At 33.6% G+C, this 14,992-nt stretch overlaps 1 protein-coding gene across 10 annotated transcripts in view; it reads right to left on the bottom strand.

The window, feature by feature from the left end:
• AHI1 (Abelson helper integration site 1) overlaps positions 1-14,992 on the bottom strand; it is a 164,430-nt gene that overhangs the window by 122,672 nt on the left and 26,766 nt on the right. For all 10 annotated transcript variants that reach the window (XM_039879009.1, XM_039879014.1, XM_039879018.1 and 7 more), the window contains 4 exons: positions 14,252-14,437; positions 13,096-13,248; positions 9,409-9,541; positions 3,717-3,840 (listed from right to left, as the gene is read on the bottom strand). In XM_039879009.1, the coding sequence (XP_039734943.1) occupies positions 3,717-3,840; positions 9,409-9,541; positions 13,096-13,248; positions 14,252-14,437 (596 nt within the window). The remainder of the gene's footprint in view (positions 1-3,716; positions 3,841-9,408; positions 9,542-13,095; positions 13,249-14,251; positions 14,438-14,992) is intronic.

Here is a 14,992-nt window from a genome sequence, read left to right as displayed (position 1 = left end):
TTATTTGAAATACCATGTAACAGACATGAATGGAGCAATTGTATTTTAAAAAAAGCTCGATATAATTGAGAGACACAATTTTTTAAATAAAAATGAACTTTTTAGGTAAAAAACAAAACTGGTATCTATGATGGCATTAGTCACCCAATCAATGGTAGAATCCAAGATCAAAACAAATTTATTAATGGGTTAGAAAAAAATCAGGCTCATCATAGAAAAGAAGGATACACAAATTTGTAAGACTAGGTAACTGCACAAAAAAACAATTATTAGAATTGGAAAAGAAAAAACATACCAAAGTTAAAACAGTATGTGTGAAGCGGGGGTGGGGGGGAGGAATGGGGACAAATGGGCCTATTTGGGAGCCATTACACATGGAAAAATCTTTCTGATTATATGAGAAGTTGTTGTTTGAGAAAAATAGAGATTATACTAAAGATAACTAAAAAAAGGAGGTTTAGGCTAAACCCACATGGTAGAAAGCTAACCAGTGGAAAACAGTTACTTAAGAGACACCAATGATAGCATCTGACAGTGATCCTGAGGAAGACAGAAGAGGACGTGGGCAGAAACTCACGCTTCTGCCATTCCTGAGCTTTAGTAACTAATTCTCTTCCTTTTCACTTTAGCCTATTCATTGTAAGTATTCTTTACTTCTTTCAAAGACCTCAGTCTTTCTGGATCTAGCCACAATGTTTCTTTCTTCACTCAGTTAATCCTTCACGATAATATTTTTATGACATAGAGCCCTAAATTAATATCAATTTCAAAACTACATAAAGAAAAAAGCATACTTTACTACAATATATTACATGTTGTGTGGGCAAATCCAAGATAGTTTCAAGAAATGGTGAAATCTGAGCTAGGTTTTAAATGATGACTACGAGCCCACTCTGGCTCACAAAAGGCACTTAAATGTTTGTTGAATGAATGACTTGGGCAGGAATTGTAAAGGAAAGACATTTAAGCATAGGAAGACTAGGTAAGGTAACACGGCGTGGAGCTGCCAGAGAAGATAAGATGTTAAGGGTATTTCAAAAGACTGTGTGGATGAGGCAGAGGGTACATGTGAAGTGCATAAGAGAAGAGTGTAAGGTCAATGAGGGGCAGGCCTGTCATGCCATGCTAAGGACCCGGAACATTTTCCAAAGGGCAATGGCAATCAAAGTTTTTTAAAACAAGGCATTATGAAAGATGGTTTTAGAAAGATAATTTTAGCACAGTGGAGATGGAAGAGACTAGAAGCTGAACACTGGGAAAGTTCTGCAGCAACAGTTTAAGCAAGAGACAATAAGAGCTTAAATTAAGACAACAGCAGTAAAGACAGAAAGATATTATGGTGAGCATTTTAGGAGACAGAATGGACAGACTTTAGTATTACTTACATCTGGAAATAAATGGTGGAAAGGAAAAAAGAGAAAAGTACGACTCTTGATTCCCAGCGTGGGAGACAAAGTAGATAAGGATGTCATTTAAAAATATATAAGAGTACTAAAAGAGGAAAACAAAGTTTGGTGATTTCAGTAAGATGATTTTGGACTTGAGGTGCCACTGGGAAATCCAGATAGAAGTGTGAAAGAGAAAGTCAAACTCAGAAAAAATGTGGACGTCATTAGCATATAAGGGAGATTCAAAACCAGGGAAGATGAGAGAGACCAGGATAGCACACCAAACAAGGGAAGACAATCAAGTAAAGGACCTTGGGGATAAATATCTGTAGAGAATAGGCAGATGAAAAGAACAACAACAAAAAAAAGGGAAGGAAAATTGGTCGGAGTCATGAAAAGAAAACCAAAAGAGGTTGTCAATGAAAACCATGAATTAAAAATATTTCAAGGCTAATCAATAATTAATTACTGCACTGAAGGCAAACAGGGTAAGGACTGAAACTGGCCAATGGATCTAAAAATTAACAAGTAACTGCTGACCTCTTGAAGAAAGTTTATATGGCATGGTAGGAGTGAAAGCCAAACTAACTAGGTTGAAGCAAAGACAATGTGTGTAGGATGCTCTTGATGATGTAGAAAAAAAAAATAATGTGGTAGTCTGGAAGGCAGAAAAAGATTTCTTTAAGATAAGGAGATTGGAGCATACAGTTGACCCATGAACAACATGGGTTTGAACAATGCCAGTCCACTTATATGCAGATTTTGAAACTGTATTTTGAAACCGTATTTTCAATCCATGGCTGGAAATCTACACATGCTGTATTTCTAAGATGAGAGGACGAAATCAATAGAGAAAGGTTCTATAGAGCCAAGAGATGTAAGAAATAGAAGTAACAAAATTGTAGATTAAAGGACTGAGATTAAAAGCATAGATCAAATATTAGCCTTAAAAGTGTCTATACCTATACTGCTTTGCTAAAAGAGATGGACAGAGAGAAAGATGGGTAAATTCATAGATATTAGGTGGGAAACCAGAGGAAATACAGGAAAATCATGTCTGGCTAAATTTCACTGTAAATTGAAGGCAGTCATCTAATGGAAGTGCAAAGATTGTGGTTCAGAATGGAGACCATGAAGTATGGTAAGGTTTAGATCTGCAGCCAGAGGAATGAGAAAAGATAGCTCAACAAATATAAGTAAAAGGATTGCTCAGCAAAGATGAGAGCTCAGGAGATTTTCAGATTTACAAATCCACAGTTAGGTTTTAGCAAGGTTATGTATTTTTATCTAGTGTAACCTGGCATCAGACAGAATGGCTATACTGAAAGAACAGACCAGACAGGTTCCTGAGGATATTGTTAAGAGGGACTAATAGTAGGTTCCCAGCTAGATAGAGAGAGAAATCAATTGTCACTATTTGCCATCTTTTTTATTTAACTATAAACTAAACAGTAATGATAACATGTTAATCAATTAGACAATTTATATTGAAAAGGAAATTGATAAGATTACTAGAAGAAGGGACCCAGACACTAAAAGCATATTAAAAAGTATGCATAAAGAACAGGAAGCAGAAGTAGTTAAGAGTGAAATCAGAGTGGATCTTGATCTGGTCTAAATGTCAGTTTCCCACAGAGATAATAAATACGTGTGTATCCAATTTCCACATTTGTGGAAATCAAATTAAATGACATATAGAAAATGACATACACAACTGCCTAATAGTTTTAGAATATATCCAAGGTAGAATAAGTAACTACAAAAAGCATATATGAAACTTTAAAAAGTAGCTTTTAAAATATTTTATTGTGACACTCATTATATTGGAAGGAGTTATTTTAAGACTGACATTCTGAAATATGCAAATACTTGACAATCTATAAAGCTCTTAGAACATAAGGTGCATATTGATTTATTTACACTACGCTACATACTAAGCACCACTGCGTCCTGGCCTCTGCACCCAGCTAACACTGAAAATGGAATCCCTGCCATCAAGAGCTTATATTCTAGGAAAAATCTCAGTTGTTTTAATAACCTCATCTCAAAGTATTAATTGAACAGTGTACATAATGATCATTTAAAGACAGTGAGGACTAGAAATATTATACATTACATAAATAACATATTTAACAAAAATGTCTTCAAGATAAAAAGTTTTCGCTACTACTTATTCAATCACAGTCAGTTTATATGGTACATACTTATGACAATCCCTGATAAGCAAAACATTACTGAGGCATAAGAGTAGTTACATTGCTTTATATTCTCTTTGCTTTCTTTGATGGCAAACACCACACACGATAAGTACTTCTCAAGAATACTGACCTGGCAGTGCCATCAGATGATGCAGTAAGGATACAGCGGTCATCTTTTGACCAGCAGAGATCATAAATGATATTGAGGTGGCCATACAATTCTCTCATGAAACGTCCAGAAGGAATCTCATATACTAATGAAAATATTGAAAAATTAGTAAGTTTTCTAATAGAAGATCCTTAATACAGTAATATACAAATTCATAACATAATAACTTGCCCATAAAGTAAGCACTGTCTATAAGAATATTAGCAGACATTTTAGTATAAAAAATTTCAAAATCTACTTAAAGTTTTTTTCACTTACTTTAGACACAAGAATTTACACACATAAAATTTTATAATATACTACAATTAACAATTATTCTAATTTCTTTAAAGCAATTTTTCTAATAATCTTTGATAATTAATCAAATAATAAATAACATTTAAACTTCGATTTATTCCAAAGATTCTCTAATTTGGGCTTTAGTGAATAAGATATTACTTTACCTGAAAACTGAATAAATTCCAACCAAAATTTTGTTTGAAGTAATGAGAAACTCGAAATGCACTATGGTCAGAAACAAATTCTAATACTAAAATTATAGATATAGTATGGAAATAGAGATCTAATCTGATAAACAAGGCTGTATAGTATTGCTATGTTATTATTTACAATAAATTACCTAAGATAACAACTCGGAACAACAAAGTTTCCAAGTCTCTACTTCCACCTAGTGGTCAAACCAATAGCCCTTTAAAATACTAAGCAGTACCCAAGTACTTCCGGCATAGCAAAAAAAAAAAGACCCCAGAAAATCTGCGTCCCCCATATAAGCAACAAGGACACTGACAAAAATTGTCAAAATTAACTTTTTCAGAACTCTGGAAATTAAACAAAGGCAATCTGAGGAAGATTTATTCAAGAAAAGCAGCGGAATCTCAGTAAGAACACTAAGTTTGTAGTATTTTAACTTGCCTTGTTCTCTCCCATTCCCATGCTCCAAAGTGGCCTTCAAAACCAACAGCCTTGCAACTACAAAGAAAACCAGCAGCCTAGCTGCCATGGAATGAGACAGAAGAGGTCTAAAGCTCCCCAAAAGCCCCAGCCCCAAGACTTATCATTATTAGACATCCTGGCAGCTCCCGGAAGGGCTCCATTTTCATGGCTTGGCTTTATCCAACCCAGCTCTGAGCATGCTCTGTGTGAACAGCCCTAACCCTAGAGTGCCTGTCAAAATAACCAGGGGCATACCTTTCTGAGGCAGTGATACCAACTGGGGCTAAGAAGAGGTAGACCAAAAAGCTTAAAAGTAAAAATCTTAGAATGATATACCCACAGAGGACTTTGAAAAGCTCCAACATACTCTTGGGAAACTAGAAGGACATATACTCCTAGGCTGTGTGAGTGCCCAATAAAGACCTGAAAGGTCCTACCTCTTACTCTGGCTGACCTGAGCAGGCTCTGTGAAAACAAGAAGTGAAGGCGAAGGCTGAACGAAGCACTGAAAGTACATTCCAATGCACAGGCATACAGAGCCCTTGGTAAAGAGAGACCTATTCACTCAAGGCATTAAAAAAATTTCCCTCTAACCATCAGCTGACCACTTAGCTAACCAAGTGGAAACTTTAGTGGTAACATATGACAAAGAAAAAAGTCTATGGAATTAGTCCAGGAAGGTCACTAACCAAACATATAAAACAAATAGCCTAGGTGGGTAGATAGAGTGGGGGTAGGAGGGAAATCTGATTTCCAGAGCTGCCACATTTTAATAAGTAAAATATCTATGTTTCAACATAAAATTATGGAGATGTGAGAAAAACAAAACAGAAAAGTATGATCATACACAGGAAAAAAGCAGTCAACACAAACTGTCCATGAGGAAGCCTAACATTGGTCTTCCTAGACAAAAGATTTTAATCCACTCTTATAAATATGTTCAAAGATCTAAAACCGTGTCTAAAAAAATAAGTGTGGGAATTAAGATGTAAGAATTTCTCACCAATAAGAGATAAAAATTATTTTTTAAAAAAAGACCAAAAAGAAATTCTAGAAAAGAAAAGTACAATAACTGAATACACAATTCACTGAGAGGGGCTCAATGGCAGATTTGAATTGGCAGAAGAATCAAGACTTGAACACAGGTCAACTGAGATTATGCAGTCTGAGGGGCAGAAAGAAAAAAAAGAAGAAAAATAAATAAAGGTTTAGAGACCTATGGGACACCATCAAGTGTACCAACACAGAAATGATAGGACTGCTCGAACGAGAAATAGAAAGGAAAAGAAAGATCATCTGAAGACAAAAAAACTCTCCAAATACGTAAAAAACATTAATTTGCACATTCTACAAGCTAAACAAATTCCATGTAATCAACAATGAAAATTCAAAAACAAAGATTCTTCTATTTTTAAGATGTAAGCAATAAGTAAAGCTAAATTTACATAGTATTGTGAAGATTTTTTAAAGCATAAAGTAACATATTTACCACAGAATGTTGAAAACATATAAATCAGAATGAGAGTAATTCTTTCACAGTCCCAAATAATTAAATCACTATTAATATTCTGGAATATGTTTCTTTAGAATCTTTTTTACTCTGTGCATTGGTTTCAGTGAATTTTTAAAATAGCACAATCATAATCAAACTACACAAATAATTTTGTATTTCTTAAAACTAAGATTATTTCATGAGGAGAAATATATGTTTAATAAATGGTAACCAAGCCAATTATAAGTCCTTGCTGAAAAAAAGCAAATCGGTGAAGGAATAACTGTTAGAAGTTGAGCAAAGTTCAACAGGATCTAGTGCTGAGGGCAGATGCCCATGAGGACCCAGTGGCTACTTCCTGCTGAGGTGAGTTGGTTTTCATTATTAAGCAGGAAGGGAAAATATTAATGCCTCTAAATCTAGACGAGTATAAGACAAGGCTCATCTACACACACACAGACACGCACACACACAACCTTTAAAGACATAAATAATTACTCTTTTTAATACAGTTTCCTATATATTTAAAGGAAATTTGGGAGTGGGTTTTTGGCCTCTGCTGACTTCTCTATCATGATGAGAAGTCTTCATCTACGTACTCCTGAGCCAATTACTATCACTCTAGTGCATAACAAATTTGAGGGCTTTGGTATACAAATTATCACTGCTATCGACCAACCACTTTGGACTAAAATTCCTCAAGATATTTCATGTTTCCAAACTCCTATATGTAAAACAAAGAATGCTTACAAAAGTCTTCCTGAGGCCTTGATTATGCTGATTCCAAAACCAGACAAAGACATTACAAAAAGAGAAAATTATAGGCTGTATCCCTGATGGACATAGACACAAAAATTCTCAAAATATCAGCAAACTGAATTCAACAATGCATTAAAAGGATCATACACCATGATTGAGTGGGATTTATTCCTGGGATGCAAGGTTGGTTCAGTATAAGCAAATCAACTTATATGAAAACCACATAAACAAAATGAAGGATAAAAATCGTATGTTCATATCAATAGATGCTGAAGTCATTTGACAAAATCTAGCATTCCTGTATGATAAAAACTCTCAGCAGAGTAGTTTTTACTCTTTTACTCTCAACACAGTAAAAGCCATATATGACAAACCCAACAGCTACCAACATCATATTCAATGGGGAAAAGCTAAAAGCATTTTCCTTCAGATCAGGAACAAGACAAGGATGTTCACTTTAACCATTTTATTCAATGCAGTACAGCCATGGCAATCAGACAAAAAAAAAAAGAAATGAAAGGCATCCAAATTGGAAAGGAAGAAGTAAAACTGTCATTATAAATTAATAAACCAATAATTAACTTTCAGAAAGAGAATTAAGAAAACGATCCCATTTATAATTGCATAAAAAAAATAAAATAAAATACCCAAGAATAAATTTAACCAAAGAGGTAAAACACTTGTACTTGGAAAATTATAAGGCAATGAAGAAAGAAACTAAGAAAGACTATAATAATCAAAACAACATGGTACTGGCATAAAAACAAACACATAGATCAATGGAACAGAGAGCCCAGAAATAAACCCAAGCCTATATGATCAATTAATCTATGACAAAGGAGGCAAGAATATACAATGAAGTAAAGTAAGTCTATGCAATAAATGGTGTTGGGAGAACTGGAAAGATACATGCGAAAAAAAAAAAATGAAATCAGACCACTTTCTTACACTGTATATAAAAATAAACTCAAAATGGCTTATAGACTTAACTATAAGACCTGAAACCATAAAACTCCTAGAAAAAAACACCGCCAATAAACTCTCTGGCACTGCTCTTAGTAATATTTTTTCTGTTATATCTCCTCAGGCAAGAGAAACAAAAGAAAAAATAAACAAATGGGACTACATCAAACTAAAAAGTTTTTGCATAGCAAAAGGAACCATCAACAAAACAAAAAGACAACCTACTGAATGGAGGAAGATATTTGCCAATGACACAATAGGGAGTTAATATCCAAAATTTATAAACAACTCATACAACTCAACAACAACAAAACAAATAATCCAGTTAAAAAATGGGCAGAGGACCTGAACAGACATTTCTCCAAAGATGACATAGAGATGGTCAATAGACATATGAAAAGATGCTCAACATCAGTAGTCATCAGAAAAATGCAAATTAAAACCACAATGAGATATCACCTCATACCTGTTGGAATGGCTATCATCAATAAACCAAAAAAACAAGTATTGGTGAAGATGTGGAGAAAAGAAACCTTCATGCACTATTGGTGGGATTGCGAATTGGTGCAGCCACTACAGAAAACAGTCTGGAAGTGCCTCAAAAAATTAAAAATAGAACTACCTTATGACCCAGCAATTCCATTTCTGGGTATTTATCCGAAGAAATCCAAAACATTAATTTGAAAAGATATATGTGCCGCTATGTTCATTGAGGCATTATTTACAGTAGCAAGATACAGAAGCAACCTAAGTGCCCATTAACAGACTGGAGAAAGATGTGATACGTATCTACAATGGAATATTACTTGGCCATAAAAAAAGAACGAAATCTTACCATTTGAGACAATAGGGATGGACCTACAGGGTATTATGCAAAGTGAAATAAGTCGGACGGTGAAAGACAAACATATATGATCTCACTTATATGTGAAATCTAAAGAACAAAATAAATGAACAAAAAGAACAGAAAAAGACTCATAGATACAGAGAACAAACTGATGGCTGCCAAATAGGAGGGGGGTTGGAGGACTGGGTGAAAAGGTGAAGGGATTAAGAAGTACAAACTGGTAGGTAGAATATTAATGGAGATGTAAAGTACAGCCTAGGAAATATAGTCAATAATATTGTAATAACTATGTATAGTGCCAGGTGGGTACTAATCAGGGGGATCAGTTTGTAAATTATATACATGTCTAACCACTATGTGGTACACCTGGAACTAATATAAAATAAAACAGAATGTCAACTATAATTGAAAAAAATATCTTGCATGTTTTAAAATTTACCATCGCCTTCATTTAATCATTCTCATTCTACTTTTGAACACATATTGCAGAGAAAAAAGTGTAAAATTATTATAAAAAACTGTTACTTTACTTGAAGAAATCGATTTAATTTAGTAGTGCTGGGCAATTACTCCAATTAAGATTTCAATGAATTTTATAAACCAAAGATTGTTGTCTATTAATATTTCAATCAAATTAAACAGATAGGATTATTACTCACAAATAATTGGATATCCATCCCGGCTGGCACAGGCTGCTGCTAATATTCTTCCATTGTGAGAGAAAGCGAGACAAAAACATCCTCGTTCTCCCGCATTTAGTGAGAAGAGCTGCTTGTTTGGGATACGGCAAGCCTAGAAGACGTACATTTTAAAAATATAAATTAAGAAACATTAAAACATAAAGGCTGTCATTAATTTCAATTACAGTAGTGGTGGTGTTTTAATCCCCCATGTCCTTACACTGTGGCTCAGAGAAAGAGAAAAAGAGTAAGCACAATGATGCAAACCTCAGTAAATTGTTTTACTTTCTAAAGAGGGAATCAGTTCCCCCATAAAATTAAGTGAATTTACACTCCATGTCTAACTAGTCCTTAAATCACCTAAAATATGAACAGAAAATTTTAGTGTCTGATACCCTAAAGCTGTTACTACCATATAGCTTTTATATAAACCACAAAAAAACAGTATGTCACACTTTTATTCCAAGACAGCTGAGCTATAAACTTGTTCTGAGACCATAAATGCTCTTATAGGGCCTAGCTTAAGCCCAGGATGTATGAATAGTCATTCTCTTTTTTTCTACTCTTAAAATAACCATTTGTGGCTAACTTTTGAAATGTGTTTCCAAAGTAATCACCTCCTACTGGTTTTTCATTCACTAATTTTCTTAAAATTTCTTCATAATTTGTTTGTTTTCCCTATTACCAGATAAAATCAAAATTTTCCACATAGTAATATCTACTGTAGAAAATACTGCCTACTTTTATTTGTCCTAATTCTTCCTCTTAGTGAGCCTAAGGTCTTCTGCTTCTTATTATTCCAAAAGGTTAATTAAACATATATTAGGCTCTTAACTCTATACCAAGAATGTGGTACTTTATTACAAATGTCTTTTAATGTATTCATCACAGCAACCCTATGATAAGTAACCATTATTACTATATATAGCTAATAAGGATTATTCAAAGGGTTAAGCCCAGCTTACCGGGCCTAGTCAAAAACGATTAGTTCAGTGGTCTGCTTTCTAGATAGGTACAGGTTTTCCACAAATAGCATCAAGATTTAGCAGCATTATCAGGAGGCAGCATTATGAGTAGCTACTAGCAGGAGAAAAATTCAAGACATTTTTATGTGCCAATAATGTACCTGACACCATACTACCTATCATTTTCCTCCATCCAGATGATTTAGAAAAGGAAGGGGGGGATAAAAAGAGAACAAAATTGGAAAGAAAAGTCAAGAGGTTTTATAACCACTTGCTGCTATTCCTAGAGCAGAAGGTCTAGTGGAAGAAAACTCTGCCTAATCTCCTAAGCTAAAGTCACTGAAGCCACTATTGTTTGCTTTGTATTGTCAGGGTTTAACACTGGGTTTAACTCAGAATAGGCAATAAAAGTTTAATTATAACAGTAGGCTCTCAACATCTTTGACTCTTTCCCCTTCTTTACTACCTTTTTAGGCACTAAATTATGCTGGTTTGTTCTTTCTCTTATAGTTATCTCTTATTTTTCATTTTTGCCACCTTTATGCCAAGGTTAGACCTTTTTCACCTCACACATCAATGAGTACAACTGCCATCTGGTAGATTTCTCTCATTCTGATGTATCTTAACATCTTTTTCGTGCCATCGCCAGCACTAATCTATGCAAAAATACAATTATCACTTCTTTCCTAACCCAAAACCTTCTATTACCTCACATCCCACAAAATCAAGTATTAGGACCATTCAAGACACTACAGTGTGGGCCTAATCTACCAAACAACTTTATCTCTCATGTAAACTGGTTTCCAGCCAGGCAAGTTTTTGAGTGTCTGATGAATATAGCAGGTCCTTTCCCATTTATTTACAACTCTGCTCCCATATGAAATACCCTTCCTTGGCCTTTTTCACCCACCCTTAACTTGGCCACACTTTAAAGTCTATCTCAAGTTCCAACCTGGTGAATGAACCCTTTTTCCACCGCTCCAGTTCACCACCTTCATATCTGCCATTTTCAAACTGTTTTAAGTATCAGGATGTTTTGCAATGTTAAACAAATTTTTAGGACCCCAAAAAACTTCTGTTTATATGACTACATCCACAGATATTTATTTTATTAGAAATTAAAATTGAGAAATTTAGAAAACATTTGCTAGTTCATTTAAAAAAATAACAGTAACAAACCCACTAAATGTTAACGTAAATGTCTTTTTACAAAAAGTAACTACATAAAATGAAACTGTTCTACACTTTTGAAAACCTCTTTATTATATAGCATAATAAAAGATAGCTAGATTTTCATAACTGCTTTTGCACTCACTCTCTTGTGATATCACATATAATTTAACCACGGAAAAACTCCAGTGTACAATTGTGAGAGAATAAAAGTGAAAAAGAAACTGAATCATTATGAAACCATGAGAGTCATTATGATTCTATTACGAAAATAGACTGACTTTGCAGATACTCTGAAAGGGTTTTAGGACTCCCAGAAGTTCCCATATCACATTTTGAGAACTGCTGATCTACACAATTATTTTTATACTTGTCTTTCCTTAAGACTTCTCTGTAGCGTACCTGACAGCAAATAACACCGTAACTGTTTTCTATTTCCCCAACTGATATAAAGGTCCCCAAGGGCACAGTCTAAGTTATTCAAAAATGACATTAAGATAGATCTGTAAAATTGACCTCAAAAAGAAAGTCAAATGTGATCCAAAACACAGAAAGTAAAAAAGTCTAAGAAAATAATCATTCTTATGTATATACTGAATGTTTTGTTAAATTAAGATTTTGGATAAACTGCATCTGGTAATGGCTCATACATATAAAATAAAACACTCCCCTCTTTGTGGAAACAAGAGATTTGTACAACTGTATCAGCAATGCTTCTTGCTATTACAAAAATACGCTAATCAAGTAAGAAAACTTTAGTAAAAACTTAAATTCTGCTCAACTTGTGGTAGAAGGATATACACATACTATCTCCCTTAAAATGTGACTCAGGAAGAAGCCAAGGACTGAAAAAAAAGTTCATTAATCCATTTTTTAAAATCCATTTTTAAAGAATAAAATCCATTAAGAGACTTACCTCTTACAGATATCAAAAATTTGTTTTTTTACTTTTGTCATGGGCCGAATTGTGTCCCCGAAAATTTTTTGTTAAAGCTCTAACCCCAGTACCTGAGACTGTAACAGTATTTGGAGATAAAATAGTTAATTAAGGTAAAATGAGATTGTTTGGGTGGAGCCCTAATCTAATCAGAGCCATGTCCTGATTAGAAGAGAAAGAGACACCAGGGATATACAAGCAAAGGGAAAAGACCATGAAGATGCGGCCAGATGGCAGCCATCTTCTAGCCAAGAAAGACTTCAGTGTCAACCAACTGCCAACGCTTGATCTTGGGACTTCCAGGCTCCCGAACTATGAGTAAATAAATTTCTGTTGTTCACATCACTGAGTCAGCAGCAGTATTTTTTTTTATGGCAGCTCTAGTGAAATAATAAAACTGCCCAGGTCCCTAAACAATCTAAGATGCTGCTTTTATGAAAATGATTAACACTCTATTATTATTTGTCAAATAATGGGAAGACAAGATCGCGATTAGAAAGAAGCTTTAAATAGCAATCTATCCTAGGAGCTGTTGGAGTGTTTAAAGTAAATAAGTAAATAACTAAATGAATCCAATATTATCAAATAATTCACCTGCCCAGGCAGTCGTTTCCATTTTACTACCTCCTTTGAATCTTCTAATCCAGGTTCTGTCTCTACAGAACTTGACTCATGGTGTTGTTCACAGTACAATGGTTTACCCTTTTCCTCCTGAAGAGTCATCATAGAACGGTAAGATGGCTTTATCTAAGTATGTGTAGAAAATGAAAAAAATTATATATCACGTTAATTTTTTTCTCTTTTCTAGCATATAAGGTTTTAATATTGAAACAAACAATATGCAAATATTTTCAAAATGTAATTCAGAAAGTATTCTACTTATATTCGTACATTATTCTAAATAAAATGAAAGTTGCTTGAAATTATAGTCCTGTAACCAAAAAGCCTTATAAGTCAAGAGGAAAAAGAGAGAACTTTAATGGTAACATTAAATGGTTTTAATAACTCTGTTCCTTTGTTTCTGCTTCTTCACCAGTATCTACCAGATGTTATGTCATGGCTCTGATATACTATGGTATCTCTTATTTTAATATCATAAAACTGATATCATAAAGATCTAAAGTTTCTAAATCTTCCATTTCTCAAAAACAGATTTAACTCCATTCAAATCAATGCAAATCAGCTCTGGTCACAGTTTATAATATCGATTACAGATCATGCAAAACTGACCTGAAATATAGCAAACAAGACAAAAGCAAAAGTTTCACCTCATTTTAGGACATATTCTTTGCTAAGATCATTCACAGTTTTAATCTATGGAAAACAGCAATAGAAATATTATTTACTGATTATTTGAATAATACTGGCAATAAAGGCAAAATTGAGTTGTTGTAACATAAACTATATGACTTGAAAAGCCTAAAATATTAACTATCTGATCCTTTATGGAAAATATTTGTCAACTTCCACTTTACATCATTCTTTTATCTTTAATTTTAAAAAATAAAAACAGTACTAATTAATAATTTTTTTCCTAACACTGAAATCTATATTTAGTACTTAAGAGTCATGTAAGTATTTTTTAAGTATCAGCCAATACAGGCTTAATTACATAATTTCTGAAGGTAACTTTCTATTACAGAAATCTAGTAAAGTAATTCTAGAGTCCTTATCTTTTTAGGAATGAAAAACATGTCACCATTTAATCTCAACAACAGAAGACATAAATTTATATATGCTATTAACTTACGCATTCTGGAACTTTCAATCCTCTTACAGTTACATACAACGTTGATGGATAACGATTTCTTGGACATTTTGACCACCATTCAAAAACCTCAATGACATTTAGCTGGGATCGAGACTTAGCAGGTGGGTAATACAGCTGCAAGCGAAGTTTTGAATTGATGTTTACATTTCCATTGGCTCCTAGAAGCTTAAAATAAGAATTCAAATAAAATTTTATCTTCATTGAAAATAAGTATATCCAATAAAGCAATAGTATACAGTCAAAACCTCATCTAGAAAACATTAATACGGCATGATGAAATTCCTTAGATTTATAGAGCAAAGAACACTGACAGCTGGGTAAGCACAGGTACAAATCATTTGACAAAAGGTAACCAAATGACTTCCTGACAGCTGTCTTTTTGCTCGCACAACTTCAGATGGTTGGTAAAGCATTTACGTTACTGTGCAGATGTTATCTGGCACGAAGAAGGTGATCAATATACCTTAGTTTGAAATAATAATGATAAAGATTAAAATGCATATTAATTAAACACAGAAACAAATTTTCTATTTGTTTAGTATCAGTAATTTTTAATAGCAAAACTATGGTTTTAATTCATTAAAAGTCGAAATTATATTCAAAGAGTAATCAACATAATTAAACTCATTCAATCCATTCACTAAATTCAAAAATATTTTAGTCTACCTTCTTAAAAAGGTCTATTCAATAAAAAAAAACTATTAAATTATGTTTAAGCTA

The sequence above is a fragment of the Pteropus medius genome, unplaced genomic scaffold (genome assembly GCF_902729225.1).
Source record: "Pteropus medius unplaced genomic scaffold, Ma_sr-lr_union100, whole genome shotgun sequence".
In the NCBI taxonomy this organism is placed as follows: domain Eukaryota; kingdom Metazoa; phylum Chordata; class Mammalia; order Chiroptera; family Pteropodidae; genus Pteropus; species Pteropus medius.
Note: the sequence above shows the minus strand (reverse complement) of the source record. Positions and strands in the feature narration are given on the sequence as shown.